The 25,974-nt window shown below is 44.5% G+C and overlaps 1 protein-coding gene across 4 annotated transcripts; it reads left to right on the top strand.

Annotated features, from left to right (window-relative positions):
- Positions 1 to 5,305: 5,305 nt before the first annotated feature.
- Positions 5,306 to 25,715, top strand: LOC139565796 (regulator of nonsense transcripts 2-like). Of its 4 annotated transcripts, none has more exons than XM_071386370.1 (23): positions 5,306 to 5,434; positions 6,306 to 6,674; positions 6,818 to 7,597; positions 7,777 to 7,937; positions 8,138 to 8,326; positions 8,421 to 8,576; positions 9,059 to 9,162; positions 9,319 to 9,404; positions 9,693 to 9,801; positions 9,956 to 10,069; positions 11,109 to 11,225; positions 11,759 to 11,944; positions 13,198 to 13,401; positions 13,827 to 14,102; positions 14,292 to 14,475; positions 17,558 to 17,718; positions 18,160 to 18,264; positions 18,338 to 18,436; positions 18,547 to 18,720; positions 19,760 to 19,901; positions 22,982 to 23,102; positions 24,004 to 24,051; positions 24,217 to 25,715. In XM_071386370.1, exons 2-22 carry the CDS (start codon positions 6,307 to 6,309, stop codon positions 24,008 to 24,010), a joined length of 3,843 nt encoding a protein of 1,280 aa, XP_071242471.1. In that variant the 5' UTR covers positions 5,306 to 5,434; position 6,306; the 3' UTR covers positions 24,011 to 24,051; positions 24,217 to 25,715. The 4 variants fall into 4 exon arrangements, with proteins under 4 accessions (XP_071242471.1, XP_071242470.1, XP_071242468.1 ...); XM_071386369.1 differs by having other exon boundaries at positions 24,214 to 25,715; XM_071386367.1 differs by lacking the exons at positions 24,004 to 24,051; positions 24,217 to 25,715 and adding an exon at positions 23,376 to 23,773 and having other exon boundaries at positions 8,421 to 8,564.
- The last annotated feature ends 259 nt before the right edge of the window (positions 25,716 to 25,974 follow it).

The raw sequence follows: 25,974 nt of genomic DNA, 5'->3' as shown, positions 1-25,974 counted from the left end.
CCTTGTTCAGGGCAGAACGACAGATTTTTACCTAGTCAGCTCGGGGATTCAATCCAGCAACTTTTTGATTACTGTCCCAACGCTCTAACCACTACAATACCTGCCACCCCAAAATCACATTATATCTACCGTAGCTTTGATTGGACCGATCATGTCAACATCATACTTTCAAAATCTTACCTAGCAAGATAGACAAGCAGTCATCATCATGAATCACGTCAACAATCTACTGGAAAATCCTTTTCAATCCAACATTGGAAATGGCAAATTCAACAATGAGTGGTTTGGAAGGAATCAGTTGCTAACTGCAAGCATTGCAAAGCAATCACTAGCCTGCTATTCATCAGTGGAGAGGGTGTGTGGTCCAAGTCTGGGTTTAAGGGTCTCTATTCCAAGCTTAAATGGATAAACATTCAACACCATGGGTAAGAAAAGGTTGAATAAATTGGTCATGCCGTCAATCCAGCATGACTTCTGCAGAAATCTCAGACTTCAGTGAGTTCAAGACAACTGGGAACTTGGAAAAAACAAGCTCCGACTGGGAAAATATGTTTTGAACGGTGATCCAACTCTGAATTCCAAGTCGGGAACTCAGGCCTATTTCTAGAGCTCCGACCTGAAGATCACTGATGCCATGATTTAACCTTGTTTTTTCTGAGTTTCCAGTTGTCTTGAAAGCACCATAAATCCAGAGAATTACTTTCCTGTTCAAGTGAGCACAGCACAACAAGGTGAGTCCAAAAATATATTGTATGCTGCTGCATAAATTATGTAAAATGCCAGGGAGATATGTATACTGTAGCTAAGAAAGTAATACTCAGTGTAAGTTGTGTAGTAAGCTGTTAGTAGCCCATGTGCCTCACCGTAATTATTTGGTCCCTTTCCTCCTCATAACTTGGCCTACTGTTCTGACTTGGTGTTGAACATGTAGCCTAAAGCCTGTTTTAGAGAAATGCAATAATTTAATATTGTAAGAGCTTTCATTGTCTGCTTACCATAGGCGGAAATCCCAGGGGGGACGGGGGGGACACGACCCCCCCATCTTGGGAAAAATTTGATTTGTCCCCCCCAATATATCACTGTAAACATAACTATGTAATTTCAATAATATTAATAATACGCAATGAAAGCACTTGTGCTGATTATAGACACTTAATAGCGCGTTTTTAAGTTTCAAAAGATTGCGACCCTTTGCCTCACAATGGTTTGATCCACTGCCAGTTCTTTAGCTGGCAAGGTAATAGAGGGTTCTATTTACTGTTCGAAAGGGACATGTACGTAACTGACGTGAGGTTAATCCAGTCAATCCATAGCAGGTCCATAGCAATGTTATTTATTTATTTTTATGTTGGCAGGGTTCACACACTAGCTGAATTTGCAGAGCTAGCGCGCAAACTAAAGCAAACATTAACTATCAAGCTAGCTAGTACCTATTCCATTTATGTGGAGTCGTCAAAGATGGAATCTTTGCTATCGTCAGTTTATTCCAAGATCAGCATGCAGTGCTTCGACGTCCCTGTGATAAGGTTAGCGATAAACTGAAGTCCAAACTGAACAGAACAGAACTACACTCTCTTCTACCATTGTCTTAAATATATATAATGGTCTCGTTGCAAAAGATAAATTGTCGCTAGTGAACTTTTTTTATTTTATTTTATTTCACCTTTATTTAACCAGGTAGCAAAGATTATAGCAAACACACAGAAACGGAATTGGTGCTCGCTAGCTTTACAAATTCAGCTATTGTTGGAAGCCAGCCAATATGAAACAAACTATTAAAATTACAAAAGGTTGCAGCATGTGTTGTGTAAATGTGTGTGTGTGCAGCTAGGCCAGCCAGCCAGGTAGAAAAATGGCAGAAAAAAGTAAGAAGACGGACATCAGAGTATTTGTCAGTACACCAAAACGCATAGTAAGAACTCTAGTATCCTAATATCTCAAAGACTAGTTGATAAAATGTTCATAAGAAAGAAGTGAAATGTTTCACAATGATGTCATTAGGCAGAGCAGGCAACAGATGGCACACAGACAGCAGAGCTGGGGACAGATATGCAGGGACAGATTGGCAGACAGGAAGTCTCAGGTAAGTTGGTTGAGTCTTTGTTTGGCAACATTATGAAAGGTTCTCAATTTTTTTGACTTGTAAAATAGGGACATAATTGGAAAATGCCATGGATACCCCCACTCTCAACTTAAACTGGTGACTAAACTAAGATTTGTTTACGGCAATGGTATTGCTGTTGTGATTAATTGTGTAGTTTTGGGTACCGGTAGTTAGGAGTACGGCAAACACCTTATTTATTTTCTAGGAGACAGACTGTGAGTCAGTTAGGGTGGTGAAAGGGAAAGAGCCAGGGAGAGAGACTTCAGAGGACAGTGTCACAGCCACGACAGGACCAAGTGTCACCCTTGTTGCCAGCAGCACCAGTATAGGGGACAGTGGCACAGCATTGTCCAGTTACCACAGTGATGGCACAAAACCATATCAGCCACACCCACAATTTATAGAACCGCAAACTCTTGCCAACAGTGTGTTGACGTTTCAAGAGAGATGGTTTCGCGATTTCCCCTGGCTACATTATAATCCATCAATAAAAGGAGTGTTGTGTTTTCACTGTAGCCAAGGGTTTTCAAGCCAGCCATCTTTTGGCCAAAGAGCAGATGCTGCCGTCATTAGTGCAGGATTTAGGAACTGGAGAAAAGCCATTGAAAAATTCACAGCACATCAAAACTGCCAAACCCACCGCCACTTTGTAATTGTAACAGCACACCAGCTAAATCCAATCAGTGTCCAGTTGTCCAGCGCGTGGGGTAAACAGCAGGAGGACGCAAGGCATTGCTTGATGAAAATTGTTAGTTCGGTGCGGCATGTAGTAAGACAGGGACAAGCCTTTAGAGGCCACACGGATGACTGTGGGAATTTATACCAGATTTTGAAACTTAGGGCAGAAGAGGATGATCCCATTTTACTGAAGTGGTTAACAGAGCGTACCACAATGTACACAGGCCCCAAAGCACAGAATGAAATTCTGAACATCATGGCCAATAGTCATTTGAGGCATTGCAGCTGAGATTAGGTCTCTTCCGATTGTACAATTTTCATTAATTGTTGATGGTACTCAAGATGTCTCTGGTGCTGAACAGGAGAATGTCTGTCTGCGTTATGTTGACCATGACCATGTCCCTCACAAGGAGTTTATTGGGCTATACAGGGTGTCGGAGACAACAGGCGAGGGCATTGCGAAAGTGGCAACTGATGTGTTGTTGAGGAAACCCGCAAACATATGCTCGGTTCTTTTGTTCAGTAGTGTGTATAGCAGTGGTTCTCAACCTTTTTGGGGTACTGGAACCCCTGCATATTTTGAGGCAAGGCAGGCAAGGTTTTGAGCGGTCCTCAGGGACCTCCACCCCCTCTATATTATATGTAAACTTACTGGAAACCTTGTGGTACTGACTACATTCATTACACTTTTTTATTTCACGGACCCCTTGCAATTAGTCCATGGACCCCTGTTTGAGAACCCCTGGTGTAATTGATATTTGTTCTTTTGTTTAGTAGTTTTCAGTACACTTACAAATTATTTATTTCATGTTATTTTATTTAAAATTGCATACTTTGTGCGACATACTTGTCCATAGCTGCTGTTTGAAGAGTTGAGACACTGACTGAAGGATATTTTGTTTGATTTATTTGGGTTTTTCATTTAAGTAGTTATTTTGCTTTTAGAACTGTACTTATTTTAAGCTTTTTGTTCTTGCAAAGATATTGTAGTAGACTCAGGCCAGGTGCACATATTTAATGACTATATAAATGTATCAGAAAAAGTCCAATTAAAAGGTCAATTCAATACGGAGACCAACTTTGTGATGGTTCTCAATGGAGATTATTTTAGATGTGATCACACCATGTTCATTGTATTTATGAAAACTACACCCATACAGTGTACAGTACCATTGTCACCTACTGACCTTTCTTGATATTGCTGGTTGTAAGTATGAATACCTGCATACATACTGGACTGGTAAGGAGCACTGCTATAACTATTATTAGTAGTAGAATTATAATGATTTAAACATTTGAACAAGTTGGGAAAACCCTTCAGTTAACTACTGTACCTATCAATTATCCAGTTGTAGGAATTATGGTTCATCAATATACATTTAACATATAACAACGTATGCTATGTGTTACAGCACTACATTTGGTGTCCCCCTCAGGAATTGCTCTTGAGAAAATTTAATGTAATTGTCCCCTCCAAGGTCCCTGCTGCTTACATGCCCTCTTTATTTAGCTTGCGGTTCTGACTTGGTATACAGGGAGAATACTGTAAGAACGGCCCATGTTCTGAATTCTGTCGCTGTACATTTCAAAAGTTCTGAACAAATAGTTATATTGACTACGTCCATCCTAGCTCGCTCATTAATGTCTTAATCGAAATTACTGATGGCCTCTTATCCGCTCGTCGTCCTCTAATGCCATCATTTGTACATCTCTATTGTCAGTAGAATCCACATTTGTTTTAGCAAGTCAGCCATATCAACTATGTTTTTGTTAAAGGCAGTAAATGATGCTTTGCCCCGCCAAGATTTACATGCTAAAATCGCCAGTGGACCTGTAAAGCAGATCCCCTGAATGTTCTCTCCATAGAATGTGTTCTCTTATCAGTAATAGATGAGGGAAAACTCACAAAAGAGAGAGGAAACCTTTAGACTATTGAAACCATAACACATTTATATGAATGTATATAATGGATAATAGGATGATTTATGAATATTTATAATATTTCGTACCATTAGTTGTGTTTTCTATGATGCATGCACAGATCTGACATTAAAGTGAAAAATAAAACATGATAACCAACTATTTATCAGTGAAGACTGGACCAAAATAATTCTCTACCCACAGCAGGTAGCTTAGCGGTTAATAGTGTTAGGTCAATAACCAAAACATCGCTGGTTTGAATCCCCGAGCCGACTAGGTGAAAAACCTGAAGATGTACCTTTGAGCAAGGATAATTGATAAAGGATAAAAGCACAATTGCTCATGTAAGTCTGCTAAATGACTGAAATGTTATGTGTGTGTGTATATATACATAATTGACTGGAACTCTCTCGGCTGCAACTGTTGCTCCAGCAGACACAACAGAGACACACTCCTTAATGTCATCTGCGACATTGCCTGTCTGAATTAATGAATACGTAACTCAATTATATCATTTGTGTAGGTAAACTATTATCTATTGAAAAAATAGTCCTTAAAAAATACTTTAAAGATATTCGATCTGCATATCGATTAAATAAACAAAGAAGATTAGTCCTACATTTCCTTTCAGGCAGAATGTTTTGTGCCTAATCAAAGGGGTCCTTTCCCGCACAAGGAAATCATTTTTACTTATTAACACAAGTCTGATGTTTATGTTGACAGAAATCGAAGGTAATAATGTGTTTTAGACTATATTCCATAATTAACGACATGCAAAGATTACTAATATATATATTGCCGCTTATTTTTGGTTTAATGCAGACGATTGACCTCGACGATCTTAGTGCTCGCGGGCTACCAAGCCATTTGTTTACCTCTACTCAAGCCGAAGCGGCCTAACAACAGTTAGCTAGCTGACGCGTTAGCAACGTAACGTTGGCTTAGTGTGGGCTGTTTTGTCGACTCTTGTGGTAAAAAAAAAGGTTTTTACACCTTATTGCATTGTTCTAAAATGATTGTACGTAATCGTCGTAATTTAGCAATTGTACAGCTAACGGTTCTCACCTAACTGTTGTGTGTTCAGCAAGTTGGCATGCTATGTTAGGCTAGCTATACGTGCGTCGTAGCTAAGACAATGTCAACATAGCTAACGTTACCTTAACAACACGATCAAATAACTGCGATTTAAGAGGAAAATAGGCTCATAACGCACGTTGATAAACATTTAATTGGCGTGTAGTCAACTTGTTGGGAGGGGGGGGGGTTATAACGTTACCTATTAATTAGATATGGTAGTTCGCGGATATTAGAAAACTAACTAGTTAGCTAAGCTATTGGAATGTTCAATCACTGACATTTAATCTTATGACGCTTTCACCAACGGCTGGCTAAAACTTTTAGCGGCTCGACCAGTCACAGCACAGCTAGTATTGTTAAATCGAAAATTTTTGATGCGTGTGTAGTTAGCAATGTGAATTAGCTAATGTTATGATCAGCGAATATTAACGTTATGTCAAAGTGTATGTTATTAACTATGCTTGCCTAGCTCTGATGTGTAACACTGTTAATGAGAATGACTCAATTTTGTTTTTTGTTTTTCTAGAATGCCTGCTGAGGGCAAGAGATCATTAAACATGGATGAGAAAGAGGTGAGCTCCTTTAGTAACAAGGAGAAAGACAGGGATGGTGATAGACGGCCCGCCTCCTCCCGGGATAAAGTGAAGGATGAGGCAAAGATGAGTGGCAAGAAAGATATTGGTAAGGCTGCAGAGGAAAAGAGGAGGCGGCTTGAGGAGGACAAAAGAAAGAAGGAAGAAAAAGAGCGGAAACGGAAAGAGGAGGAGAAACAGAAGGCAGAGGAGGAGCAGAGGAAGAAGGAGGAAGAGGAGAAGAAGCAGCAGGAGGAGCAGGAGAGGAAAGTTCAGGAGGAGGAGGCCAAGAGACAGCGTGAAGAGGAGGCAGCTCAACTCAAGTAAGAGCTCAGGGGAGGAACCACTATAATAATGTATCATGTTCTACTGTAGGTGCTCTCAACATCATGAACTTTGTGTATGGTCAGTATTTTTTAATTCAGATAACTGCTAACTTGATTCTCCATCTTTCTTCCCACTTCAGAGAGAAGGAGGAGGGCCACCAGCTCCACCAGGAGGCCTGGGAGCGCCACCAGTGCCGGAAGGAGCTTCGCGTCCGCAACCAGAACGCCCACGAGGGCCGTCCCGAGGAGACCTTCTTTAGCCGCCTTGACTCCAGCTTGAAGAAGAACACAGCCTTTGTCAAGAAGCTGCGCACGCTCACCGAGCAGCAGCGCGATGCCCTCTCCAACGACTTTGGCTCGCTCAACCTCAGCAAGTACATCGGCGAGGCGGTGGGCTCTGTGGTGGAGGCCAAGCTGAAGATCTCTGACGTGGGCTGCGCCGTGCACCTGTGCTCCCTCTTCCACCAGCGTTACGCCGAATTCGCCCCACTGCTTCTCCAGGCCTGGAAAAGGCACTTTGAGGCGCGCAAGGAAGAGAAGGCACCCAACGTGAGCAAGCTGCGCACCGACCTGCGCTTCATCGCAGAGCTCACCATCGTAGGCCTGTTCACCGACAAGGAGGGCCTGTCGCTCATATACGAGCAGCTGAAGAGCATCATCGGGACGGACCGCGAAACACACACGCATGTGTCAGTGGTCATCAGCTTCTGTAAGCACTGCGGGGACGACATTGCGGGTCTGGTGCCTCGCAAGGTGAAGGCTGCACGGGAGAAGTTTGGCCTGGCCTTCCCTCCCAGCGAGATCATCAACACGGAGAAGCAGCAGCCCTTTCAGAACCTTCTGAGGGAGTACTTCACCTCGCTCACCAAGCACCTGAAGAAGGACCACCGCGAGCTGCAGAACATTGAGAGGCAGAACAGGTGATGGGGCCTAGGTTACTTGGAGAAACTTTTCTACATGACCTATCCCACTTCTTCTCTTGTATTATTGATTTCAGTGTATACTCCTGCCACAGTGCATGACGATTGGCCATTTTGAGTAACATGCTAAATGTGTTTGAGTGTACATACTGACAGCTCCATGTTTTTTCTCCCTCCAGGCGTATCCTCCACTCCAAAGGGGAGCTGAGTGAGGACAGACACAAGCAGCATGAGGAGTTTGCCACGTCCTACCAGAAGCTGCTGGCTAACACCCAGTCTCTGGCTGACTTTCTGGATGAGAACATGCCAGAGCTTCCACTGGACAAGACTGTGCAGGAAGGTAAAGAGTAACAACCCTTGTATACGGTTTATTACTTTGTTATAGGAACAATGTAAAGAATTAGCTTTTTGTTGTACTTTTGGGTGATTTGTGTTATAAAGCCACATTGTTATCATATTTTATTGCTGTTGGTTATATGTAGCCTACAGTCTTTGGTGTCTGTGTGTATCTAGCCATCTCCTCTCCTCTCTGTGTAATAGAGCACGGCCCTGGCATTGACATCTTCACCCCTGGGAAGCCCGGAGAGTATGACCTGGAGGGGGGCATCTGGGAGGACGAGGATGCCAGGAACTTCTACGAGAACATGGTGGACCTGAAGGCCTTCGTCCCCGCCATCCTGTTCAAAGATAACGAGAAGGGCAAGGACAAAGAGGAGGCTGCTGCTAAAGGTACAGCCACCTACACATATGCACGCATGCAGACTCACACAGACACTCACGCTGTCTGACTGAGCCTGCTCTTGTTGCTGTGTCCTTTCCTCAGAGGCTAAAGATGCTGCGGCCACCACAGAGGAGTTGGAGTTGGAGCTCGAGGCTCTAGACATCGCTGATGACCCTCTGGAGCTGGATGGACCTGACGAGGCAGAGAACGAGGCAGAGCTCGCCAAAAAACTGTTGGACGAGCAAGGTAAAGATGAAGGTATTCTCTATCCACCCACCAGCCACCAAGCAGCACACACCACCCAGCGCTTTGCACACCCAGCTTTCCATTTTTGACAAAGACAACAAGAGGGCGGCAATCATCTAATATCTACAACCTCTGGATAAAGGAACCATGTTGGTTATTGACATGGACAGTGTCTTGGTGTTTGTGTGTCTTTTCCAGGGATCAAGTTAGGTTATGAGAGAGGTCAGGGAAACAGAGCTAGGGCCCACTCATGGGTGCTCAGGGCCAATCAACTAAACAGGGGTGTGTTGCTGAGCATGTGGAAACCAGACAGTCATTCACAAGGTTTCTAATATATCACATGTATCAACCCCATTCCTAGGCTTATACCTATGCTATGGCTTTGCTCTTTCTGTTTCTGTCGGTGAGTGACTCTTAAGTTAGCTAAGGAAATATTTGGAGCATGACTTTGCTGTATACATGTTTGACTGTGTCCTCCCGGTTTATGTATGAAGAACAAGAGGATGAGGAGGCAAGCACCGGGTCCCACCTGAAGCTCATCGTGGACGCCTTCATCCAGCAGCTTCCCAACTGTGTCAACAGAGACCTCATAGACAAGGCAAGGAGAGAACACACACCTTCAGCATACCAGAAGGATCTATTCCCAGCTTGACAATTTGAGTTTAGCCACAAAGGCAACGATTCACAGTGAATGTGGTACTAAGTACACAGTTGTGCAGTGAATTAGTCTGACTGTAGGTGTGTTTGTTCACAGGCTGCCATGGATTTCTGCATGAACATGAACACCAAGTCAAACAGGAGGAAGCTGGTCCGGGCTCTCTTCACCGTTCCCAGACAAAGGTACCACACACACCATAAAGCAGATAGTTCATTTGGAAGGATTTGATCAGGAAGCTGGTCCGGACTCTCTTCACCGTTCCCTGACAAAGCACGCACGCATGCACACGCAGATAGTTAATTTGGAAGGATTTGGTCATGTATTGATTTGTGTGGGAATAAGTATTTTTTTCCTTCTCCCTTTTCCCCACTAGGTGGTGCTGTTGCTCCTCTTTTAATTTGAAATGGCATAAAGGAAGTCAATGGTACTTATGTTATTGTAAAGCTCATGGTTGTGTTGTGTTCTTCCAGGTTGGATCTGCTGCCCTTTTACTCCCGTCTGGTGGCCACCCTTCACCCCTGCATGTCAGATGTGGCCGATGACCTGTGCTCCATACTCAAAGGAGACTTCAGGTTCCACGTAGGTCCCAAGACTTTACTACAGCTATTAACACCTTCCTCGTTGTGTCTTTCATACAGAACCACTGCCTCATTTAAAATATGATCTATACTGAAGGAAACAAACAGTTTTGAAAGAGTTTTCAATACACACTGCTTGTTGTGTTTCCTTGTAGATCCGGAAGAAGGACCAGATCAACATCGAAACAAAAAACAAAACTGTAAGGTTTATCGGGGAGCTGGCCAAGTTCAAGTTGTTCTCAAAAACGGACACTCTGCATTGTCTGAAGGTAGGGGGTGCATCTCTCTCACCAGGAAGCTGTGCTATCATTAGCTAGGTTTCCATCCAATTGGCGACAGATATTCATGCGACTCTTCTAAAATCTGCATGAAAACAATATTCACATTTTCACACCATTTTCATGTACCAAATAAAAAGCAGAAGTTCAATGTTTCCATTTCATTTTTACCTCTACCAATAGTTTCGTCACAAACTGTTGCTATAAATAGGTAGCTTGCCCAATCTGGTTTTGGCACATGCTCTCTAGATAACAGTTTGCTGATAAAGTGGACAATGGTAGGTTATAAGTTATATGCTGAGATATGGATAAGAGCAATATAATTAAGCAATAAAGCACGAGGGGGTGTGGTATATGGCCAATATACCACGGTCTAAGGACTGTTCTTAGGCATGACGCATCGTTGCTATTATAAACTGGTTACCAACTTAATTAGAGCAGTAAAAATACATGTTTTGTCATACCTGTGCTATATGGTCTGAAATACCACCGCTGTCAGCCAATCAGAATTCAGGGCTCGAACCAATCAGTTTATAATTTGTATCTGATAATTGGCAGCCATGCATCAATCATGTCACCAGCATTCAAATAACACCTCCGAAGCTCATCACCCATCACTTAACCACCATGAAGTTCATCAGAACTTATTTAATCTGCCTATAAACTCTTAGTACATTTCCATGTCGTAGTGGTGGTACAACTTAGCATATCTCGTGACTCCAAATTTACATCAACACGATGGTTTATTATATCAATATTTGCGCATAAAGGAGTTTTCACTGCAAATATCACATAATTAGTTTTACCGACACAAAATGATCTCACCATGTCGAACTAACAAATTGTTTGTCGACATTTCTGAAATTGTATTGACACTTCCTGTTTCCATCACACCTGTCGTGATAAAAAAAAAAATACATGACTTCACTCGCATAAAAACTGTGGATGGAAACGTGATTACTGTTACAATTATTGTATTACACTGTCATCATCGTGTGTGTGTGTGTGTGTGTGTGTGTGTGTTCTACAGATGCTGCTGTCAGACTTTTCCCATCACCACATAGAGATGGCCTGCACCCTGCTGGAGACCAGTGGACGCTTCCTCTTCAGATCCCCCGACTCCCACCTCCGGACCAGCGTCCTTCTGGTACACACACGCATGCACACGCACACACGGCAATGAACGCACATACGCAGGAGGTTGGTGGAACCTTAATTGGGGAGAACGGGCTCATGGTAATGACTGGAGCGGAATAGGTGTCCTTTTTTTCAAATCAAGGTGTTTGATGACTGTCCATTTGCTCCGTTCCGGCTATTATTATGATCCGTTCTCCCCTCGACAGCCTCCACTAATGTACAAGCAAACACACACACACACCTATCAAACATTGTACTGGAATTCCCCTAAGGTTGTGGAGTGCATCCAGAGCCCTGGAGAGAGACCTGTTTTGGCCTTCCTAACTGGTGCCAAAATCCAGGGTTAAATCTGGTTTATAAAGCGCTATTAATCCAGCTTTATTGTCCCTAAATTGCTTTGGGACGAGGTTATTCATGTCACGTGCACAGCTGCCATATTTTCTAGGTTACGTTTGGCAAGATAATAATATTTTTGCGGGCTTTTAGCTGTGTTCTGGGCTATATTGAATGACTCACTTGTTTTTGTATGTTTGTGTGTCTCAGGAGCAAATGATGCGTAAGAAGCAGGCGCAGCACCTGGATGCTCGCTACGTGACCATGGTGGAGAATGCCTACTACTACTGCAACCCCCCGCCCATGGAGAAGACTGTCAGGAAGAAGAGGCCCCCGCTGCAGGAGTACATCCGCAAACTGCTCTACAAGGACCTCTCCAAGGTCACCACGGAGAAGGTATGAAGATTTTACATTTGAGTCATTTAGCAGACGCTCTTATCCAGAGCAACTTAGAGTTAGTGCATTCATCTTAAGATACAGTGAGCTCCAAAAGCTATGAGGTTAAAGTGCAGACTGTCGGCTATAATTTGAGGGTATTTTGATCCATATCGGGTGAACCGTTTAGAAATGACAGCAGTTTGTACATAGTCCCTTCATTTTAAGGGACCAAAGGTATTGGGTCAAATTTACTATGTGTATTAAAATAGTCAAAAAGTATTTGATCCCATATTCCTAGCACACAATGACTGTACAAACCTTTTGAATGCATCTGCTGGGTTTCAGATTATTTTGTGCCAAATAGAAATTAATGGTAAATCATTTATTGTGTCATTTTGGAGTCATGTTTATTGTAAATAAGAATAGAATGTGTTTCATAACACTTCTACGTTAATGTGGATGCTACCATGGTTACGGATAATCCTGAATGAATCGTAATGAGTGTGATGAGTACAGATGAGTACAGATGCACAAATATCATACCTCCCAAGACATGCTAACATCTCACAATTACAGTGGAGGTTAGCATTTTTGGGGGACTATGATATATAGGCCTCTGTAACTTTCTTAGGCCTCAGCGGTCTAAAGTGCCTGAGGCATCACTACAGGCCAGGTTCGATCCCAGGCTGGGTCACCACCGGCCGTGACCGGGAGTCCCATAGGGCGGCGCACAATTGGTCCAGCGTCATCTGGGTTAGGGGAGCGTTTGTCCGGGGTGGCTTTACTTGGCTTATCGCGCTTTAGTGACTCCTTGTGGCGGGCCGGGCGCCTGCAGGCTGACTTCGGTCGTCAGTTGAACGGTGTTCCCTCCGACACGTTGGTGCAGCTGGCTTCCGGGTTATGCAGGTGGGTGTTAATGAGCGTGGTTTGGCGGGTCGTGTTTCGGAGGACGCATGACTTGACCATCGTCTCTCCCGAGCCCGTTGGGGAGTTGCAGCGATAAGACAAGATCGTAATTGGATATCACGAAAAAGTGCCTCATTTATACAGTCACTGGCTTATGCATATTCATCATAACACTATAGAGAGATATGAGGGGGAAAAAGAGGTGTGATTTCCCCCCCACCCCGATTAGTCTGGAATTTCTTTAACCAACATTACCACAACAGAAGTATCCCAAACACCTGCCAATTATCATCTTACCTCTCCCTTCTTGTTCTCCGCTTCCTTGTCTCCCTCGTTTCCGTCCTCTTCTCTCCTCCCTCCCCTAGGTGTTGAGGCAGATGCGTAAACTCCCCTGGCAGGACCCAGAGTCTAAAGGCTACCTGATCTGCTGCATGGTCAACATCTGGAACGTCAAGTACAACAGCATCCACTGTGTGGCCAACCTGCTGGCCGGCCTTGTGGCCTACCAGGAGGACGTGGGCATCCACGTGGTGGACGGGGTCCTGGAGGACATCCGCCTGGGAATGGAGGTGAGCACCATGGGAGGGGGTGGGAAGGGGAAGGCAAGCCCAGGGTGGTGAGCTGTTTCTGGGATTGGAGGTGAGGACCAGGGAAGGGGATCTTGTTGGAGTCAGGCCCAGATTCAAGAGTTCATTCCTGGATGTGAAGAGCCCTAGCAGGAGAGATTGATGGTACGTTTCTTATGACTTGAATGATTGATTGTTGAGGCTACGTGTTGTATACCGTGTAAACAGGCTGCATGTTAGGTTCATGTGGGTAAAGTCTTCCCTGGAGCTTCATATTTATGGTGTTTCTGAGCACGGAGGCACTCAACTTCTCTGACATTCCATCTCACCTGCTTTCTCTCTCACTCTCCTCTCTGTCTACCCATCTCACCCCCTTTTCTCCTCTACCCCTCCTCCATTGTCGCTCCTTCTCCCCCTCTCCTTTGCAGGTGAACCAGCCCAAGTTCAACCAGCGTCGGATCAGCAGTGCCAAGTTCCTGGGGGAGCTCTACAACTACCGCATGGTGGAGTCAGCGGTCATCTTCCGCACCCTCTTCTCCTTCATCTCGTTCGGGGTGAACCCGGACGGCGGCCCCAGCCCCCTGGACCCCCCCGAGCACCTGTTCCGCATTCGCATGGTCTGCACCCTGCTGGACACCTGCGGACAGTACTTTGACCGAGGCTCCAGCAAGAGAAAGCTGGACTGCTTCCTCATCTACTTCCAGGTCAGTCGGTATGACCGTTTGACCTCTCCTTATTTCACTCCTCTCAGCCTCTGTCTCTCGCTCTCTTACTCTCTTTCTCTTTCTTTCCTTTAAGAAGCGTTTTGATACTGTTGTGACATAATGTCAATTACATTAATTTATTACAAGACTGTCCCTAAATTCTGATGTGGTGTTGTCTGTCCTCTCCAGAGGTATATCTGGTGGAAGAAGAGTGTGGAGGTGTGGAGTGCAGAGCACCAGTTCCCCATCGACATTGACTACATGATCAGTGACACCCTGGAGCTGCTCCGACCAAAGATGAGGCTCTGCATCTCCCTGGAAGACTCCGCGCGACAGGTCACCGAGCTGGAGAGGGAGTTCCTCGTTAAACTGGGTAAGAGACCGTGAGAGATTGACACACAGGAACGCATGCATAAGGGCACACACACATGTACGCACACGACAACAAGGTCGATAAAGATCCTTGTCATACGTCAGTCCCCCAGATGTGTGTGTGTGCCTGCAGGCCTCGGAAATGTATTTGTGTTTCTGTAGAAGCTAGCTCCTTGGGTTGGCCCAGTCCCTGCTCTCTGTCCTCCCTGCTGAGCAACATTCCCCTGTGTGTAGGAGGGTGCTTCAGCTCTGGGCACTCTGTCTGTCTGTCAGACAGGTCTAATTCCCTCATAATAACACGCATACCTGGCCCTCTCACACACAAACACACAGCAGTCAGACCTGCCTGTGCTGTAGACTGACACTTAAAAACACTCACTCTTAAGTCTGGACGAATACATATTTTCTCAAGTAAGGGGAATATTAATCAATACCTGAGTAACACCCCAATGACAAGATATGTGAATATATCGTCAAATATATCGTTGCCCTATTGCACCTGCTGTTCTAATGTGGCACAATACTGAAAGTGTTTCTTTAGCTGAAATGCTCATTTGTAGTGCTCTCTGAACAGTTGATCAGTATCTGATGGAGAGCAAAGAGATGCACCGAGATAACACAATCAAGAGACAGACAGGATGTAGATAATGAAATACCCTGAGCGACTTAGAGGAGGAAGAGGGAAGCATTCCTTTTGCAGGTGTAATGGACACTCAACAAGCACAGCACTTATACAAATGACTGATGATTGGCTGAGAGAAACTGATGATAAAATGATTGTGGGGGCTGTTCTTGTTAGACTTCAGTGCAACTTTTGACATTATCGATCATAGTCTGCTGCTGGAAAAACGTATGTGTTATGGCTTTACACCCCCTGCTATAATGTGGATAAAGAGTTACTACTTCTAACAAAACCCAGAGGGTGTTCTTTAATGGAAGCCTCTCAAATATAATAGAATCAGGAATTCCCCAGGGTAGCTGTTTAGGCCCTTTGCTATTTACATTTTTTACTAACGACATGCTACTGACTTGAGTAAAGCCAGTGTCTATGTGTAACCGATGTGAAATGGCTAGCTAGTTAGCGGTGGTGCGCGCTAATAGCCTTTCAAACGGTGACGTCACTCGCTTTGAGACCTTGAAGTAGTGGTTCCCCTTGCTCTGCAAGGGCCGCGGCTTTTGTGGAGCGATGGGTAACGATGCTTCCTGGGTGACTGTTGTTGATGTGTGCAGAGGGTCCCTGGTTCGCGCCCGGGTCGGGGCGAGGGGACGGACTAAAGTTATACTGTTACATATGAGTGCGGATGACTCACACAATACACGTCAGCTACTACAGCGCCTGAAATGATTGTAACACTCAACAAAGAGCTGCAGTTCGAGTGGGTGGCAAGGAATAAGTTAGCCCTAAATATTTCTAAAACTAAAAGCATTGTATTTGGAACAAAACACTCACTAAACCTTAAACCTCAACAAAATCTTGTAATAAATATTGTGGAAATTGAGCAAGTTGAGATGACTAAACTGCTTGGAGTAACCCTAGATTGTAAACTGTCATGGTCAAAACATATTGATGCAGTAGTAGCTAAGATGGGGAGAAGTCTGTCTATAATAAAGCGATGCTCTGCCTTAACAACACTATCAACAAGGCAGGTCCTACAGGCCCTAGTTTTGTCGCACCTTGACTACTGTTCAGTCGTTTGGTCAGGTGCCACAAAAAAGGACTTAGGAAAATTGCAATTGGCTCAGAACAGGGCAGCACGGCTGGCTCTTGGATGTACACAGAGAGATAACATTAACAATATGCATCACTACTTTTATTTATGAGAGGTATTGTTGAATGCACCGAGCTGTCTGTCTAAACTACTGGCACACAGCTCGGACACCCATGCATACCCCACAAGACATGCCACAAGAGGTCTCTTCACAGTCCTCAAGTCCAGAACAGACTATAGGAGGCACACAGTACTACATAGAGTCATGACTACATGGAACTCTATTCCAGGTCAAGTAACTGACGCAAGCAGTAAACTTTGATTTTAAAAACAGATTACAAAAAACACCTTATGGAACAGCGGGGACTGTGAAGCAACACAAACATTGGCACAGACACATGCGTACACACACAGGATAACATACGCACTATACATGTGGTAGTGGTGGAGTAGGGGCCCGAGGGCACACAGTGTGATGTGAAATCTGTGAATGTATTGTAATGTTTTTAAAATTGTATAAACTGCCTTAATTTTGCTGGACCCCAGGAAGAGTAGCTGCTGCCTTGGCAGCATCTAATGGGGATCCATAATAAATACAAATACAAATATATCCTGACTCACAGAACAAGTAATCAGCTGTATTAACACACACAGAGCATTGTTAAAGGTTTCAAGGTGTTGACATGGAATGTGAGAGAACGCTTTCGAACGCAGTGCGTCTGTCTGTACTGTGTGTGTTCTGAGTGATCGATGAGGGTGACGTAAGCCACAGGCTGTACAGTAGCCTCATTGTTGCACCTTTCATCCTTTAACCAAGATAAGGCAATGAAGGCATTCCTCTGCCTCTGTTGAACCCCGCTCAACTAAGTTCTACTGCTTAGCAGCGTCTCTTAACTACACGCCTATCTGCTCCTCTGCTGCTCTCAGCTCGTCAGGCTTCTGAAGTTCTATTCGTGGTCTCCAAGCACCGTGTTGAAGCACCTGTTTTAGGTTCACCGTGAATGTCACAGTGACTTGTATTTCTTGCAATGACTTGCTTTTCCTGCAGTTCCTGTTTCTAAATGGGCTTGTTGTTTGCGTCAAATCTGTCCTCACTCCTGGACGTACTTCAAGTAGTTTAGGATATTATCTGTGGTAAATGTCTATGCTTTGTGTATAATCTGATTTATTATGGAAAGAGCCAGGGTAAAGCCTGTTCAGAAGATGGAGCGGTGGCTCACGGGAGGAGCTTGTTACCAAGGACTGTAATCAATGACTATTATGCAAATGATTTTTGCGTTTTCTCTTGATCTCTTGCCTCGAGACTTAGTCTCGCAACCTGACGTCGCGCCGTTCCAATAAAGGTGTGTGTGCGCGTACGTTTGTGCCCTGCAGGACTGGCCATGGATGGGCAGAAGGACGGCCGGCCCTCCAGTGCCATGGGGAGTGAAGGCGAGGCGCTAGACGAGGATGACGACGACGACGACGAAGAGGGAGGGGCGGACACAGAGGAACAGTCTGGCAATGAGAGCGAGATGAACGAGCCAGAGGAAGAAGTGATTATGTCAATCTTTTATTCACGGGCATCAGACCATTCATTGCACGTCTAAGATACACAAGTCTCTCATAATAGGTGGATACTAGATCACTCACTCATTCCCTCATCTGTCCATCCATTTATTCATTCATTTGGCACTCACCCCTAGTTTTGTAAGGGCAAACTGAGGACAGAAGCCCAGTCCTAAGCAGGATACTGTATAAGGAAGTGGGTCATCTTGTGCGGCTAGATTGATGTGTTGACTCCACGGTCAGAAAAGCATGACGGGTCAACCTTCGGTAACTCTTTGTTCCTCCTTCATAAATCAACTCTATCATGCCAGGCCTACCCCCCCCCCCCCCTTTAGCTTTCCTGGTTTAGTGTTTGTTTTTCTACCTTCCACAAGCTAGCACACAATCACACCCCCCCCCCCCATCTAAGAACCCGCTGTGTGTTCCAGGAAGGGTCTGAGAATGAGGAAGAGGAGCGGGAGGAAGAGGAGGAGGAGAACACCGACTATCTGACCGACTCCAACAAGGAGAACGAGACAGACGAGGAGAACAATGTAAGAACATGTCATGGAGGGAGGGGGTGAGGGGGAGAGAGGTTATTGTGTTACTGACGGCCTTGTCCTGTAGGAGGTGACCATCCGTGGTGGCGGTCTGAAGCATGTGGCATGTGCGGAGGATGAGGACTTCATCCAGGCTCTGGACAAGATGATGCTGGAGAACCTGCAGGTACAGTATCTCTCCTATTCTCTCAGTTCACTATGTCTACTACTTTTGTTAATAAACGGGTATTAACAGGAGTTGTGTGTGTGTGTGTGTGTGTGTGTGTGTGTGTGTAGCAGCGGAGCGGGGAGGCGGTGAAGGTGCACCAGTTGGACGTGGCCATCCCCCTGCAGCTGAAGAGCCAGCTGAAGAAAGGCCCTGGTGGACCGGTCTGCTCTGGGGAGGGGGACGCAGACATCTCAGACACCATGCAGTTTGTCATGCTCACACGCAAGGGCAACAAGCAGCAGGTACACGCACGCACACACGCACGCACGCGCACACACACACACACACACAGAGTATGGACACACACACACACAAACTTGTTTAGGTCTTCTTCGCTGTGAGATCAGTTAGATCCCTCCACAAAATCAGCACTGTCAGACAGACCCAGCGATAATATTGACTCTTAACTGTGTGTGTATGTGTGTGTGTGTGTGTGTGTGTGTGTGTGTGTGTGTGTGTGTGTGTGTGTGTGTGTGTGTGTGTGTGTGTGTGTGTGTGTGTGTGTGTGTGTGTGTGTGTGTGTGTGTGTGTGTGTGTGTATTTAGGCCCAGTCCGCGGGTGGAATGTAAGGCTTTGGGGTAGAGACGACAAGCTCTTGTACTGGAGTAGGGTCAGGGTGTGTCCACAGTCTCTGCCCAGAAAATCAAGACGTTAAAGTAGAGCTCACTAAACTCAGTCCACTACACCTCCAGCAACTACATTTACCAGATTATAAACCCTATGTAAACATTATGTTTTGACCAAATAACAGTACCGGCTATAGACGGTTTTTGTTGGTATAAAATTAAGCTATATAAATGACTTAATGCATTATAAATGACATGTCTCTCCATATGATAAACACAATATCCTCTCCTGTAGTGTGTTTCCTGAGGTGAGAATAATGGGGTTCAGTGTGTGTTAGTCAGCGTCACAGCTTCTGTATGTGACGTACCTGGACCCCTCCCTGTCAGACACGTTCACTGCATTCCTCTGTCAGCTCCACACCATGGGAGTGGCCCTCCCTTTCTCTGCTGCCTGGGCCTTCGTCCGGGAAACACATTTAAGTTTTAGCACAGCCAGAAAGAAAAGTAGGGATCACAGGGAATGTTGTCAAAGGTTGAATAGTAAACCAGGAGAGCATGTTTCTGCAGTGTGAATACTGAGCACTTGTCCCGTTGTCTGCCTACACCATGAGATGTCCTTCTTGCTCCTTCTCAATCATTAATGTGCCTGTTTCAGATCCCCCAACTGCAGTTGAAGTTCTTGAATGTGTGTCTGTTTTGTCTCTCTTGTTTCTAGTTTAAGATCTTGAACGTGCCTTTATCTTCCCACCTGGCTGCCAACCACTTCAACCAGCAGCAGGCAGAGCAGGAGGAGAGGATGAGGATGAAGAAGCTCACTCTGGACATCAACGAGAGACAGGAGCAAGAGGACTACCAAGGTATTATATAGGGTGTTCCACTCACTCTGAGCGGGTGAAAACACTCTTTTGGTGATGAAATTGAACTTCCTTATGTCATAAAATACATTTGACCAAGACAAATATAATTATTCATGTCCTGAATCATTCAGCATGGTCTTTCTCTAACATATCACTCGCGTTATATCCAAAATGTCTGATTTCGTAACCTAATACAGCCGATAATAAACAAAGAGTCGCCCCCAGCCGGCCTCCGCCCAGCACCCTGCCCTGAAACTTAGTCACTGTTACTAGCCGGCTACCACCCAGTACTCTACCCTTAACCTTAGAGACTGCCTATGTACATAATCATTGAACATTGCTCACTTTAATAATGTTTACATACTATTTGACCAACTTTATATGTATATACTGTATTCTAGTCATGGCTCATCCTATATAACTGCGGCTGTACACACCTTTTCTATTCATATACTGTCTATACACACCATTTTTATATATACATACACATACATACATACATACTACCACTCATTCAAGGGTTTTTCTTTATTTTTACTATTTTCTACATTGTAGAATAATAGTGAAGACTTCAGAAGTATGAAATAACACATGAGGAATCATGTAGTAACCAAAAAAGTGTTAAACATATATTTAATATTTTAGATTCTTCAAAGTGGCCACCCTTTGCCTTGATGACAACTTTACACACTCTTGGCATTCTCTCAACCATTCTCTCAAACATGTTTCTGCAGGTTGCAAAAAAGCTAAATTAGCATGACACAAGCTGAATTAAATGTAAAAGGCTTTGAAAATAAAAAGCTTGGTATACGCTCAGTTCTCCTTTGACATTTCACAGAGATGCGCTTGTTTTTGTGTGAAATCTTCTAAATGAAAAAGCGTATAATATGAAATGTGCATACTTAAATATGAAAATACTATACAGTGGGGAGAACAAGTATTTGATACACTGCCGATTTTGCAGGTTTTCCTACTTACAAAGCATGTAGAGGTCTGTAATTTTTATCATAGGTACACTTCAACTGTGAGAGACGGAATCTAAAACAAAAATCCAGAAACTCACATTGTTTGATTTTTAAGTAATTAATTTGCATTTTATTGCATGACATAAGTATTTGATCACCTACCAACCAGTAAGAATTCCGGCTCTCACAGACCTGTTCGTTTTTCTTTAAGAAACCCTCCTGTTCTCCACTCAATACCTGTATTAACTGCACCTGTTTGAACTCATTAGCTGTATAAAAGACACCTGTCCACACACTCAATCAAACAGACTCCAACCTCTCCACAATGGCCAAGATCAGACAGCTGTGTAAGGACATCAGGGATAAAATTGCAGACCTGCACAAGGCTGGGATGGGCTACAGGACAATAGGCAAGCAGCTTGGTGAGAAGGCAACAACTGTTGGCGCAATTATTAGAAAATGGAAGAAGTTCAAGATGACGGTCAATCACCCTTGGTCTGGGGCTCCATGCAAGATCTCACCTCGTGGGGCATCAATGATCATGAGGAAGGTGAGGGATCAGCCCAGAACTACACGGCAGGACCTGGTCAATGACCTGAAGAGAGCTGGGACCACAGTCTCAAAGAAAACCATTAGTAACACACTACGCCATCATGGATTAAAATCCTGCAGCGCACGCAAGGTCCCCCTGCTCAAGCCAGCGCATGTCCAGGCCCATCTGAAGTTTGCCAATGACCATCTGGATGATCCAGAGGAGGAATGGGAGAAGGTCATGTGGTCTGATGAGACAAAAATAGAGCTTTTTGGTCTAAACTCCACTCGCCGTGTTTGGAGGAAGAAGAAGGATGAGTACAACCCCAAGAACACCATCCCAACCGTGAAGCATGGAGGTTGAAACATCATTCTTTGGGGATGCTTTTCTGCAAAGGGGACAGGATGACTGCACCGTATTGAGGGGAGGATGGATGGGGCCATGTATCGCGAGATCTTGGCCAACAACCTCCTTCCCTCAGTAAGAGCATTGAAGATGGGTCGTGGCTGGGTCTTCCAGCATGACAACGACCCGAAACACACAGCCAGGGCAACTAAGGAGTGGCTCCGTAAGAAGCATCTCAAGGTCCTGGAGTGGCCGAGCCAGTCTCCAGACCTGAACCCAATAGAAAATCTTTGGAGGGAGCTGAAAGTCCGTATTGCCCAGCGACAGCCCCGAAACCTGAAGGATCTGGAGAAGGTCTGTATGGAGGAGTGGACCAAAATCCCTGCTGCAGTGTGTGCAAACCTGGTCAAGAACTACAGGAAACGTATGATCTCTGTAATTGCAAACAAAGGTTTCTGTACCAAATATTTAAGTTCTGCTTTTCTGATGTATCAAATACTTATGTCATGCAATAAAATGCAAATTAATTACTTAAAAATCATACAATGTGATTTTCTGGATTTTTGTTTTAGATTCCGTCTCTCACAGTTGAAGTGTACCTATGATAAAAATTACAGACCTCTACATGCTTTGTAAGTAGGAAAACCTGCAAAATCGGCAGTGTATCAAATACTTGTTCTCCCCACTGTATGTCACGTCTCAAAACCGATATCCATCTCACCTCTATTGTTTTATGTCCTGACGATAAGTCAGGTAGCAGGAGCCTTAATTCTTCTAGCTGACCTAATGCAATTATCCTGACTTTTGCCCACTTTTCTTCTCGTACCTCCATTGAGTTTAGTTCTGGCCATCCTACAAGAGTAAAAACTCAAGTGACTTTTGTAACGGGTTATGATAGAGACATCAGGTTTGGACAATTGGTTTTCGTAGAGGAGTATCTACACAACATTATTTTACACATTGGTCAAAATATGTGTTTTTGATTGAACAGTACTGATAAGAAGAGGGACAGATTGCGAATGAGGCATGCGTTAGGGAAAGAAATGGGGAGTGTGTCTGAGAGATGACGAGAGAAAGTAGCAGGAGTACTACCAAAATTCAACAGGCCTACACTTTGTTGGTTTGTGTAGCATTGTGTTAACATTGTTGGTTTGTGTAGCATTGGGTAATCATTGTTGGTTTGTGTTGCCTTGGTTTGTGCAGCACTGTCTTAAACTCTCTTGGTTATTATAATGTAGAAATGATGGCGTCTCTGGCCCAGCGGCCCGCTCCTGCCAACACCAACCGGGAGCGGCGCCCGCGTTACCAACACCCCAAAGGGGCACCCAACGCCGACCTCATCTTCAAGACCGGAGGAAGGTGAGACTCGCTCCTCAACTTTCCTACCGACTACTCACACACACACGCACACACACACACACACACACACACACACACACACACACACACACACACACACACACACACACACACACACACGCACACACACACACCACCAGGGCCAGGAATTAACAGCAGACCACCAGCCAAATGCTGGTAGAAATAGGGTTGGCATTAGAATGGGATCCTGTCGAAGGACGTGGTGCTTGTCAACTTACTGACTCTCCCTCCTTGTTCTCTGCACCTGAACAGAAAGCAGGAAACAAAGCAGGAGAGAAATGAAAGGCACGAAAAGCGTGACAGACAAGAGAGGCAAGAGAAACACGAGAGAAACGACAGATATGAGGGCCAGGAGGATAGGGCCAGCCAGCTCAGCCGGACACGCTACTGACAGACTCTGCACTCAGGCCTGCTTATGTTAAGACGGGAAAGGGTTAATGTCTCCCAACTGTCAAACCGTATTTTGTTGGCATGAGTATTCTGATCAGAGACAGACTTGTCCCCCTTTTATTTTTGCACTGTGAAAGAAACTGCTCTGCTTTGCAGGCACTAAAGTGAATTTTCATATATTTCCTTAAATGCTGTAAAGATTGCTCTCTATTTTTGGAAATAAAGATTGCATGAACTTTCTATTTTCATCAGAACAAAAACAGTTTGTGGTTCTTTGTCCTCCTCCTCACATTTGTCTTGGAAAAGTGACGAAAGAATTCAGAAAGGAGATCTTTAGATCCGCGGCAACATCACGCATCATATTCATGCCTGACATACATTTGACAGATGCTTACATGATACTGATGGCAAAGTACACAATTATGTTTTTTGACGAATAACACAACTTTATTTTGGATTGTCACTCACAATGACTTTTTCTCACGAACAGACGCTAGACCATTGCAACCTATGGATGGAAGGAGCTGCAGTAATGATGGTACTGAAGGAGTGAACGGGGACGGATATTGGGGCAGGAGGTTGGGGGAGGGATGGGTGGAGAAAAGGGGATGGATGTTTTGGGGATTTGAGGAGGGGATAAACATTACAGTGAGTGTTCTGGAAGACAGCTACTGCAGTAAAGCCCTGCTCTGTCCCCTAGGAGAAGCTGATTGGAGTCTAGCTGAGGGAGCGAGCGAATGAGAGAGCGAGAGAGGGCGAGCGGACCATCGGTCTCGCCTGAGCAGGGAGTGAGTCCGCCAGCCGCCCACTGACGCAAGCGCAGACACCCCCACCTAACCCCGCCGCCGGAAGAAGAGAAAGAGAAAGGGCATCAACGAGGGGTGGGGAAGAGGGGGGCACCCCCTTCATCCAGCTAAGGCGTTCCAGAGAACTCCCCTTCCTTTCTGTGCGTCGCCCGGGACGACACCAGCAAAGCAGCACAAACACCCACCCCGTCTCAACAAGAGGATGAACCAAAAGATGAATGAAAGAACGACTGACCAGCTGACGGACGGATATATGTACGGACAGACATAGACGCAGACAAACAGACGCACGGACAGCTAGGCAGCAGGACAAGGGACCACAGTCGTCTTCTCTACGCTCCCGTGCAGGATGTGGATGTGGTGTACAAGGGCTCACAAGAGGAGGAGAACGGACAAAGGGATAGCAAAGGGGACGGGTGTAGGTGTGACATCTTTGGAGATGGACTGTGCTTCTCTTACTAGGAACAGATCTGTCATTCAGTCTTTTTATCTCTTTATCTAGCTAAATCACACACTGTTCAAAGGCAGCTTTGAGAGGGGTATGGAGGAGGAGGAGAGACAGACGGGGTCACCACTACTAAATGACTTGATAAACAAGGGAACAAGGAGGACAGGATTATGTACAGAAAGGCGCGGTTGCTTGTGTGTGAGGATGGGTTACACATGTAGGATCTTAATTTGAGCCAGTTTGCTACAGCGGGACAATAATCCTGCAGCAACAGGAAATGGGAATTATTATGTGGATTATGATTAGTGGATATTTTTGTAGGGGTTGATACATTTTTGTAAGGGAAAATCAAGTCTGACATTTCTAAGTGGAAATTACAAACTTCAGAAGCATTTTTAAACCTCATACACTAAACGTTTTAAAATGTCCTGCATTGCAGCACAGTTCTCCTGCAACAGGGTGATCAAATTAAGATCCTGCATCTGTACCATAGAGATGGTTTGCTCCTCCTAACCCTGTTGGAAATGGAACACCTTGTCACGGTGACGACCCTGACCCAGAGGCGGGTACGAGACCAGTGTTGACTGACCAGCGTTTCATCATCAGAAATAAAAAAATAAATATAAGTGATGAATATAATACATATTCTTTATTTTTTCAGCATTTTGGCTTTCTAGATGTTTCCTTTATTTTCATGAAAAATCTCTACTTTCTTGGGGTGATATACAGTTTGTTGATTTGGAATTTGTGTGCCGTATTGTAGTTTTTGACAAATGGATAAGATACTTATCTGTGCTCTTGCCTCCTGAGTCCTACTCAGTGATGATAACTTCTGTTTGATTATTTCTGTCTGTTGAATCTATAGATAGATAATCTGTACTCTACTGCATGGGCCTTTCTGTAAACCAATTTCTGCCTGTTTCAGTAAAAGTGTCAGTTTGTGACTCACTCCTCTGGCTCGACTTCTTTACTGTGTCCATGATCTTTGTCCCACCCAGAGTTGGGTAGGTTACTGTCTAAATGTAATCTGTTAGTTACTAGTTACCTGTCCAAAATTGTAATCAGTAATGTAACTTTTGGATGACAAACTCGGTAACGTAATCGGATTACATTCAGTTACTTTTAGATTACTTTCCCCTTAGAGGCATTAGAAGAAGACATAAATGTATGTTACCAACATAACCACATCTATTGCAGGATAAATAAT

Source organism: Salvelinus alpinus, chromosome 37, assembly GCF_045679555.1.
Source record: "Salvelinus alpinus chromosome 37, SLU_Salpinus.1, whole genome shotgun sequence".
NCBI classification, from domain to species: Eukaryota; Metazoa; Chordata; class Actinopteri; order Salmoniformes; family Salmonidae; genus Salvelinus; species Salvelinus alpinus.
Note: the sequence above shows the minus strand (reverse complement) of the source record. Positions and strands in the feature narration are given on the sequence as shown.